Source organism: Coregonus clupeaformis, chromosome 20 (genome assembly GCF_020615455.1).
Source record: "Coregonus clupeaformis isolate EN_2021a chromosome 20, ASM2061545v1, whole genome shotgun sequence".
Classification (NCBI taxonomy): Eukaryota; Metazoa; Chordata; class Actinopteri; order Salmoniformes; family Salmonidae; genus Coregonus; species Coregonus clupeaformis.
The window spans coordinates 4007575-4018351 of NC_059211.1; the positions used below are offsets into that span (position 1 = coordinate 4007575).

The 10777-nt window shown below is 44.3% G+C and overlaps 1 protein-coding gene across 2 annotated transcripts; it reads left to right on the top strand.

Annotated features, from left to right (window-relative positions):
• Positions 1-1606: 1606 nt before the first annotated feature.
• LOC121533211 (aspartate aminotransferase, cytoplasmic) lies at positions 1607-10448 on the top strand. Of its 2 annotated transcripts, XM_041839025.2 has the most exons (9): positions 1609-1843; positions 4074-4255; positions 5003-5126; positions 5427-5539; positions 5993-6097; positions 6827-6977; positions 7873-8038; positions 8569-8711; positions 9398-10448. In XM_041839025.2, exons 1-9 carry the CDS (start codon positions 1735-1737, stop codon positions 9535-9537), a joined length of 1233 nt encoding a protein of 410 aa, XP_041694959.1. In that variant the 5' UTR covers positions 1609-1734; the 3' UTR covers positions 9538-10448. The 2 variants fall into 2 exon arrangements, with proteins under 2 accessions (XP_041694960.2, XP_041694959.1); XM_041839026.2 differs by lacking the exon at positions 9398-10448 and having other exon boundaries at positions 1607-1843; positions 8443-8612.
• The last annotated feature ends 329 nt before the right edge of the window (positions 10449-10777 follow it).

The window sequence follows — 10777 nt, forward strand, 5'->3', positions numbered from 1 at the left end:
TATTCCATGCTATCTCATTGGTCATTGGGTTGACGCCCGTTCCAGACATTGGTTCAGTTAGCCTTGTACACCTCCGTTCCACCAGCAAGAATAAGGCCGTGACCTCGGCTATTTTCCTTCAAAATAAATGTCCCAAAATGAAGATCGTGAAAAATAATACAAATGGTCGAAATTCGTAACATTTTATGAGGAAATATTAGCAGACTTAGAATTTTGAAGTAATTATTACTAGATAGTTATCATGGTAACAACAGTAATACAAATAACATAACATTATTTATAATGCTACTATTAATAATAATAATAACAACAATTATTATTATTATTATTATTATTATAATCAACTTCAGAAAACACTTTAAAATCTCATTGTTAATTAGCACATTCGTGTTGCACGACGTACAGTGCGTTTTTCGCATTGGACAAACTGCACCGTAGAACACAATTTCCTGGACACTGTGTTGTAGTAAAAGGGGGGTCCATTCTACTCAGGAGCACCGCTAGTTTCCAAATCCACAGAGTTTACGCCCAGACGAGCATCGCTGCCTATTTGGCGGCCCTTATAGAGTGGCCCATCAACTTAAATGCAATCGTGTTTTATTTTTTCATATTGGACATACATATTGCACCATATAAAAGTATCAGTACACTGTGTTGCAGTAAAAGGGTCCATTCTACTCAGGAGCACTTCTAGTTTTAAAGTAGTTGTTAAAAGTGAAATGTTTTTATTACAGTTGTTTTTCATTCAATTTGACCCATTTTTCAGATGTAAGTGGTATATTTTCCAAACTCTAAGTACTAAACTCCTAACTGATAACACTTGTTAATAATGGCCCCCCAATATGTATGTCCAGTATGAAAAAACTATTGGATTTAAGTTGATGGGCCACTCTATAAGGAGCTGGACGCTCCTCTGTGTCTAAACTCTGTAGATTTGGAAACGAAAAGTCTGAGTAAAATGGACCACCCTTTTACAGATACTTTTGTACAGTGCAATACATTATAGGAGTGCACATACAAAAACAATTGTTGACCATTTAGGCTTCAAAAAAGAAAATTAAGTACATTTTCCATTTTAGTCATTTAGCAGACGCTCTTATCCAGAGCGACTTACAGTTAGTGAATACATTTTTTTATTTAATTTTTTATACTGGCCCCCCGTGGGAATCGAACCCACAACCCTGGCGTTGCAAACGCCATGCTCTATCAACTGAGCTACATCCCTGCCGGCCATTCCCTCCCCTACCCTGGATGACGCTGGGCCAATTGTGCGCCGCCCATGAGTCTCCCGGTCGCGGCCGGCTGCGACAGAGCCTGGATTCGAACCAGGATCTCTAGTGGCACAGTTAGCACTGCGATGCAGTGCCTTAGACCACTGCGCCACTCAGGAGTCACGCGCCACTCAGGAGTCACGTAAATTACATATCTTATATAAATACTTTAAATGATTCTTTGTATGATAACTAGTATAAAATATATCGATAATTGTGCACATTTTCCATCATTTTCGCCGTAATAATTAATTTACAACATATACAGGACGGGACTTTTATTCTGAAGGATTCCAAAATTCCGTGACCAGGAAGTACTTAGTTATTCTTTCCTGCTTAACAGCGATGTCTTGTAGTGCGTTGAAGGTGAAACTCGCCTGTCTCTCCACTGCATCTAACCGGTGAGGTACCGAAGAACGACTCGCTCCTCTTCTCCTGCTCTGTACCGGGATCCTTTAAAATCATGTCTATATTCGCCGAAGTACCTCAAGCCCCTCCGGTGGCCGTTTTTAAACTGACTGCCGATTTCAGAGAGGACACTCACGCGCAGAAGGTGAATTTGGGAGTCGGAGGTAAGAGAGAGAGAAGCTTCAACAAGCTATGTTAACTTACGTTTAGCATTTGCAACACAGACGGGTAAACTGGTTTGACCACTGGCACTAGTTTGAGTAGCATGATATTAGAATGCTTGCCAACTAAAATGGCTTTGACCTTCGTCGTTAGCATGCAGGCTAACAGAGGAGTCGAAGTTTGACAGCAAGTGCAACTAGACTGCCTCATATCAGCCATATTTTTCTGCTAATACAGGGGCAGCTAGCTAGTATCTATCATGATTTACATGTTATGCTTTGCAGCATAAAAGCATTTATAAAACGCTGCTCATTCTGGAGTTTGATATTTGGTGGACACTGGAAAGCAATGTGATCTCATGATTGATTCTACGAAAACCCCGTGGTATCCATACAGAACATGTCAGGCAGGCAGCAATAGAAGCGTTTTGACTGTTGACTTTAGTTCGAGCTTGACGTGGGGTGACACACCTTCCAAAAGGTCTGTGGTCATTCCAAAACATTGTAGATGAGGTCTGAATACCATTGCCATAGAATTAGGAATTGGATCTCTATGACCAGTGTTCTCTGTAGCTGATAGAAATAAAATGATTGCTGGATGCAGTACAGATAGTTATGCAGGTGTTGGGTTTGGAAGAGATCACTCTGCCTTCACTACTAGGTTATATTGTCATCCCTTCCATTTCATTCATGAGTCTTCCAATGCCAAGCCTGTAGAGAATACGGGATTATATCTTCTCACTCACAGTTTCAACCTGTTCCCCAAACCAGCCTCTGTTAAATTCACAAAGACAGACACAGACAGGTGAACAATGGTTCTGACTAGACAGAGTACAGCAGGGATCATCAACTTTTAGATTCTACAACGGGCTGATTATTTTTCTTGAGCCGATGGTCAGGGAAACATAATTACACGTAATTTGTAGACTGCAAATTGACCACAAGAAGGCCAAACATATATAATATTTGACTAAAACATAATCACATTATATTTGCATATGATCACATATCTCACTATTGTGCATGGGAATACTTTGGAACAGATTTCCAAAATCAAAATCACTTGGAGCTGATTTACTGGTGTTTTTACAGTCCCCCTCCCCTTGCTCAGAAAACTTAAGGGGCCAAATAAAATAACCCTCGGGCTGATATTGGCCCACAGGTTATTTTATTTTGGTTAAGGTTAGGAAAAGGGTTAGGGTTAGCTAAAATGCTCCCCTAACCTGCTATGAAAAGTCACTTCCGGTCGTAGCTGTACTCCCTCGGTAGTAGCAACAACACCTAGAGCCAAGGGCCTCATAACACAACACAGGACTCCTGGGAAAATATCCACTGGTTGTTGTTGGCAGTGAGGGACTGATGCTAGTAGAAATAAGGTGTGTTGAGGAACTGTAAAAAAAAAAAAAAAGTTTGGACTTGGCTTGTTCAAGTGTGACCTTGGTAAATCAATATTTGGTATAATAAGGAACTGTAGGAAGGAAAAAACAACAAAGAAATGTAGCTTCTAACGAGCTAGCCTACATGTCCGTAGTTTCCCTTAGATTAGACCAGGGCCTGGTGGAGGCTAGGCCAGCTAGGCTAGCTATTTGTTGTGAACTTTGGTAACTGAAAATGAACGGCTGTAATTTGATGCTCAATGGTAGAGCGCACTGGCCTGGACTGGAAAATAACAGAAATTGGAAGGCTTTCATTAGAGAGGGAAATGAAGCTCCTCAGAAGTCACACCCACAGCCATGTGCCCACACACACACACACACACACACACACACTTAGTCTTTAGGCCAGGGTGACCTCCAGCAGAGCTGGGTGTGATAGCAGTAACATGAAATACAGTCTTCTACACACTGCATGAAGTAAACATACTGCTGCACTATGGCTGTGTGGCAGCCTGGTAGTGGTCATTATGAAAGGTTGTTTTGGTGTCAACCATCAACATATTAAGTAGGCTTATTATAACTAGGCTATTGGACACTCTGTAATACTTGTTTGTGTCTCCCAAGCCTACAGGAAATGACTGCCTGGTGCCTGCTATTGGTCCTGCCCAGACAGGCATGCAGACAGACAGACAGCAGGCATGCAGTCAAACAGACAGTGAGACAGGCAGGCAGGCTGACAGACAGACATGTACAGTATGTATATAAACTCTCTCTCTCCTCAGCCAGATGACTGTCTACCATGGGTCCTGCCTAGATAGACAGTTAGATACACTATATAATGTCTTCTCTCTCCTCAGCCTACCGTACAGATGACTGTCTACCATGGGTCCTGCCCGTAGTGAAGAAGGTAGAGAAGATGATAGTGGAGGACAACAGTCTGAACCACGAGTATCTTCCCATCCTGGGTCTCCCTGAGCTCCGCTCTGCTGCCTCCAAGGTGGCCCTGGGAGATGACAGCCCCGCCATCAAGGACGGGAGGGTAGGTAGGAGGGAGGGAGGGAGGGAGGGAGGGAGGGTGGGTAGGTAGGTGGGAGGGAGGGAGGGAGGGAGGTGGGAGGGAGGGAGGGAGGGAGGGAGGGTGGGTGGGTAGTAGGGAGGGAGGGTAGGAGGGAGTGTAGGTGGGAGGGAGGGAGGGTAGGAGGGAGTGTAGGTGGGAGGGAGGGAGGGTAGGAGGGAGGGTGGGAGGGAGGGAGGGTAGGTAGGAGGGAGGGAGGGTAGGGTGGGTAGTAGGGAGGGAGGGTAGGGGAGGGAGGGTTCTAGATTGTTATATTTTATTAATCGCTTTTGTTAAATATGGGGGAAATACAACATTTCCCAGCATTAGTTCAACCCTCAAGTTGACCCTGAGGCCTTCAAAAAGAAGCCAAACAAATGAAATGGTTGGTGGAAATACAATTGGCAATTGTAAGCACTAAGGTTAAAATATTATATGAACATTGTTTCCAGAGAAAAGTGATATATTCTTTGATATCTGGAAGTGTGACCTGTCAGATTCAATATAACTCATGTTCCACGACTCAGTCGAATTTCTTTGAATTGCACTGAATTAAATTCTACTTCCTGTAACTCAAATTCTACGTCCTGTGGGGTTGGAGTCAATTCCAAAATTCTGAATTGAGCCACACGCACATTCTGGGGGATGAGTAGTAGGACTGGGACACACACACACACACACACTCTTCTGCCTTGCCCTGCCAAGATGTTGACATTCTCTCTCTCTTTCTAGGTGGGAGCGGTCCAGGCGTTGGGAGGTACCGGTGCGTTGAGGATCGGGGCAGAGTTTCTGAGGCGCTGGTACAACGGCACCAACAACACGGCCACGCCCGTCTACGTCTCCGCGCCAACCTGGGGTTAGTGGGCGGAGCTACAACCAACTAATTTGCATTTCATTTCATTTATTTAGCCAGGATAATCCACTCGGTAACACTTACCACTGTTTTCCAGGGAGTCTTGGGTTCCATAGAATCAATACAAACAAACACATCACATCAGAACTGTTTAGATGACCGACAGTCTACACAGTAGCAGACATACAGAGCACACTCATAATCTACTTCTATCAATTCTAATTCTATTGAGTCATGATCCCACTAAGAGCACAACGTACTGAACAAATACTCTTCTTCTTCTTCTTCTTCTCTCTCCTATAGAGAACCACAATGCAGTGTTTTCTGATGCTGGGTTTAAAGATATCCGCCCCTACCACTACTGGGACGGAGCAAAGAAAGGCCTGGATGTGACTGGTATAATGGACGACCTGGAGGTGAGAGAAGGATGGATGGATGGAGGGGAGGGAGTGATGGGTAGTGAAGGAGGGAGAGCGAGGGACTTGAGTTAGAGCGACATCATGCATGATTTAGGCTACAACAAGCTGTGAATGATCGTCACGTCTTGAATTAGTGTTTTGTTTAGAGATGGGCGCGATTCAAGGTTTGTATTTCTTAACTACTAATCGAATAGAAGTACTCAATGTACCAATGCAACTATTTAGCAGGTTACATTTCTAAGCACTGACAAAATGTCTGACTCTAAGATGTGCATATTGTTGGGAGAATGTCAAGTACAGTGAACATATGTTCAGTTTTGTTTTCAGTTGTATATCAGAACAACCAGTAATCTGAACAACAGATAACATACTGCAAACCTTTTTGCCTTCAGCCCTGTTTCACCCTAACATTTCACTACTCAAAATCATGTGTGTATGTTATTTTTTCAGAACGCTCCAGAACACTCTATCTTTGTGCTCCATGCCTGCGCACACAACCCCACAGGGACCGACCCAACACCTGACGAATGGAAGACTATCGCTGAGGTCATGAAGGTGAGACAGGGGAGACGGCAGGGATGTATTCACTAGGAACCAAACGGAACCAACCGGGTAGCGACCTACCTGAATGTGTTCAATAGAAACTCTAGTTTTCATTGCAAAACGTTTTCCGTTTGGAGTAAACGGTTTCTGTTGCAAAACGTTTTGCTACAGTCTGCGACTAATGAATACACCCCAGGGGAACGGACGTCTCATAATCCCAACCATTATCCATCTGGCTCATTTATATTTTGGGGTAACTTTGTTTTTCCTTTCTTCCCTTTCAATTCTCCCTCTGCCCCCTCCCTTCTCTCTCTGTCCCACCCCTCCCTTCTCATCCCCTCTCTCTGCCCCCCTCCCCCTCCTCTCTTTGTCCCCCCCTCCCCTCCTTTACCCCTCCCTTCTCCCTCCCCCTACTCTCTCTGTCCCCCCTCCTTTCTCCCTCCCCCTCCTCTCTCTGTCCCCCCCTCCCTTCTCCCCCTCTGTCACACCTTCTGTTCCCCCTCCCTTCTCCCCTCCTCTCTCTGTCCCCCCCTTTTCTCCCTCTCTCTGCCCCCCTCCCTTCTCCCTCCCCCTACTCTCTCTGTCCCCCCCTCCTTTCTCCCTCATCTCTGTCCCCCCCTCCCTTTTCCTCCCCCTACTCTCTCTGTCCCCCCTCTCCCTTTCCCTCCCCCCCTCTCTTGTCCCCCCCTCCCTTCTCCCTCCCCCTCCTCCCTCCCCCCCTCCCCTCCCTTCTCCCTCCAGAGGAGGAAGCTGTTTGTGTTCTTTGACTCAGCCTACCAGGGCTTTGCATCAGGCAGTCTGGATAAAGATGCCTGGGCCATACGCTACTTTGTCTCTGAAGGATTTGAGCTGCTCTGTGCCCAGTCCTTCTCCAAGAACTTTGGCCTCTACAGTGAGTATATATGCATACAGATAGACACACACACACACGCGTATATCATTGTCCTCTGTAGCTCAGTTGGTAGAGCATGGTGCTTGTAACGCCAGGGTAGTGTGTTCGATTCCCGGGACCACCCATACGTAAAATGGATAAAAGCGTCTGTTAAATGGCATATATTATATATAGACATGGACACCAACATGTAGCACACCAGTGGAGGGAAAAGTACCCAATTGTCCTACTTAAGTAAAAGTAAAGATACCTTAATAAGAAATGACTCAAGTGAAAGTCACCCAATAAAATACTACTTGAGTAAAAGTCTAAAAGTATTGGGTTTTAAATATACTTAAGTATCAAAAGTAAATGTAATTGCTAAAATGTACTTAAGTATCAAAAGTAAATAATTTCACATTTCTTATATTAAGCAAACCAGACGGCACAATTTTCTTGTTTTTGAATTTTACAGATAGTCAGGGGCACACTCCAACACTCAGACATAATTTACAAACAAAGCATTTGTGTTTAGTGAGTCCGCCAGATCAGAGGCAGTAGGGATGACCAGGGATGCTCTCTTGATAAGTGCGTGAATTAGACAATTTTCCTGTCCTCAAAATGTAACGAGTACTTTTGGGTGTCAGGGAAAATGTATGGAGTAAAAAGTACATGATTTTCTTTAGGAATGTAGTGAAGTAAAAGTAAAAGTTGTCAAAAATATAAATAGTAAAGTACAGATACCCCCCAAAACTACTTAAGTAGTACTTTCAAGTATTTTTACAGTCCACTGCTGTGGTCCAATGGCCACATTTCAGAGTTTTTGCTTACATTTTTACTCTGTCTCATAAACTCGCACCCACTCAAACACACTCTCTGTGACGCTAATCCTCCATTTTGTTCCTTCCTCCTCCAGATGAGCGTGTTGGTAACCTGACAGTAGTTGCCCAGGATAAAGACAACCTGACCCGTGTTCTGTCTCAGATGGAGAAGATCGTCAGGACCACCTGGTCCAACCCTCCCTCTCAGGGGGCGCGCATCGTAGCCATCACACTCAACAACCCCGATCTATTCATAGAATGGTACTGTCAAAAATATAACCCTTTATACTCAACAACCCAGTTCTCTTCACAGAATGGTAAAGTCCAACAACACTCCTATTTAGAATCCCTTCTAAGTTAACCCTGAGGAATTCACTGAATGGTACGCTCCAAGTTTTGAAAACTGCTCCATTGTTGTACATTAAAAACTGTGCTTACTTATTGGGGATTGTTGTAAGCCACGTTCTGTTGGTGGCAGATTTTTTGAAGACTGACGTTCCCATTCCAATCATTGATATACAGTGTTGAAGCTGTCCCTCTCCCTGTGGGCTGTAGGAAGGGTAATGTCCTGTTGATGAGACCAGCTGAAGGCTAAACTAACTAACTCTCTCCTCTCCTCTCCTCTCTCTTCCCTCCTCTCTCTCTCTCCTTTCTTTCTTCTGTAGGAAGGATAACGTGAAGACCATGGCTGTCACGGCCTGTTGATGAGACCAGCTGAAGGCTAAACTAACTCTCCCTTTCTTTCTCTCAAATGTTTTCTCTCGCTCTCCCCCCTTCCTTCCTTCCTGTAGGAAGGGTAATGTAAAGACCATGGCTGACCGTGTATTGTTGATGAGAGACCAGTTGAAGGCTAAGCTCATTGCTCTGGGGACGCCTGGCACCTGGGACCACATCACACAGCAGATCGGCATGTTCAGCTTCACCGGACTCAACCGTAAGTGTTTACCAGACACACAGACATGTACGCAGGCACACCGGAGCAGACCGGAAGTGTTTACCATACACACAGACATGTACGCAGGCACACCGGAGCAGACCGTAAGTGTTTACCAGACACACCGACATCTACGCAGGCACACCGGAGCAGACCAGAAGTGTTTACCAGACACACAGACATGTACGCAGGCACACCGGAGCAGACCGGAAGTGTTTACCATACACACAGACATGTACGCAGGCACACCGGAGCAGACCGGAAGTGTTTACCATACACACAGACATGTACGCAGGCACACCGGAGCAGACCGGAAGTGTTTACCATACACACAGACATGTACGCAGGCACACCCGAGCAGACCGGAAGTGTTTACCAGACACACAGACATGTACGCAGGCACACCCGAGCAGACCGGAAAAATCTGTGCACGTGTAATTATACTTTTTTTGACCGGGGCTTTTTTGCTAAAATATGAACCGATGCCCGGGCATTATAAGAGACTGCGTTTAATGGAAGTTTTCCGGTAAGTTATGGTAACATGCACACACAGAATCTCACACACGGATACAATTCTACAACTTACATATTTTCCCTCCCTCTCTACAGTTAAGCAGATAGATTACATGATCAACAGTTGACTGTCATTTTAATAACATATTCCCTCCCTCCCTCCCTACCTCCAGCTAAGCAGGTGGAGTACATGATTAAGGAGAAGCACGTGTACCTGATGGCCAGCGGTCGTATCAACATGTGTGGCCTCACCTCCAAGAACATCGACTATGTCGCAGAGTCCATCCATGAGACAGTCTCCAAGGTCCAGTAAGGCCCCGCCCTCCACGTGCAGTTACTTCCTGCTTCCTGTTCACAACAGGAAGTACTGTCAACTGTCACGCGAGTTCTCGTCAAGCACCCCGTCTGTGACACACATCCTTTCTCTATAAGCAGTGCTCTAGCCATCTATTGGTTGTAAAATGTAGAAGAGTGATGATATGACACATGTTAACAACAATCAATGGTATATGATCAACGGTATAACTGGTGTGTGTCCACCTTCTCTCTTCCTCAGATTACGGAGCCATCTTTTAAACAAAATGAAGGCAGACCTCTAGTTGAAGTATTTCACTATCCTGACGACCGTTATGTTGCCTTTTTATTTATTTTATTGTGCCATTTCCGGTTTTCCGGTTTTGAAAATGTGTAAAAGATGACTTTGTGTGCACTTTGGTTTTAAAAATGTTTCAGAGCACTTGAAAGTGAAGCAATGCCAGAAGTTGAGTGAAAGTCGCTCTGGATAAGAGCGTCTGCTAAATGACTAAAATGTAAAATGATTTGTGTGATCCTGTGTTCTACATACATCGACATACCACAATGCTTCTGAAGGTGTTTCATGTAGAACTGGTTCCAAAGAACAATCGCAACATTCTAGAATGTGTGAAATTGTGGATAAGATCAAATGCTCTGTGATGTCATGTGACAGGCTTGAAAGGTAATTTAAAGTTCATGCATATGCCTATAGGTCAAAGGTTAACAGGAAATGTCCTCTAATTGGGTGATATGCCCTGTTTATAAACATTGAGCAGCTATATGCAGATATGTCCTATAGGAAAAGTACATACAACTACTGTGGTAATAGTTGAACCACTTGAAAATGTCTGTGGCTCAGGTTCCGTGTTAGGCATATACTCGGTGTGACAAGTGTATTCATAATAAATTATTGTACATCTCCGCCCTTAATGGTTATGTGTTTGTGTTGTGCTATTTTGACCCATTGTTTTGTTCACTGTACCCATACGGTTGGTCTTCCTATAAACAGCCACACGCCATTTGATTGCCATGGTTATATTGACATCCTGTAATAACTATGACCCAGAGTTTTACCTGACAAGACAGAACTCTGGGCCCTGGGTAATAACTGTCAGCAACTGGAATAAACAAGAACATTTCATATCAAAGTCTGAACATTAAAAAGTCACACAGCTGAAACTTGTGAATCTTTTTAATTCTGTTCATTTTTTAATGCAAAAATCTGAGGGGTTTTCCCCTGTTAAAATGCCCAGAGTAGT

Excerpts from the sequence above, each read along its gene's own strand:
- LOC121533211 (XM_041839025.2), top strand. The coding sequence starts at position 1,735 with ATGTCTATATTCGCCGAAGTACCTCAAGCCCCTCCGGTGGCCGTTTTT. Across the intron at positions 1,844-4,073 it reads GGTGAATTTGGGAGTCGGAG|CCTACCGTACAGATGACTGT; the intron begins GTAAGAGAGAGA and ends CTCTCTCCTCAG. Across the intron at positions 5,127-5,426 it reads CGTCTCCGCGCCAACCTGGG|AGAACCACAATGCAGTGTTT; the intron begins GTTAGTGGGCGG and ends TCTCTCCTATAG.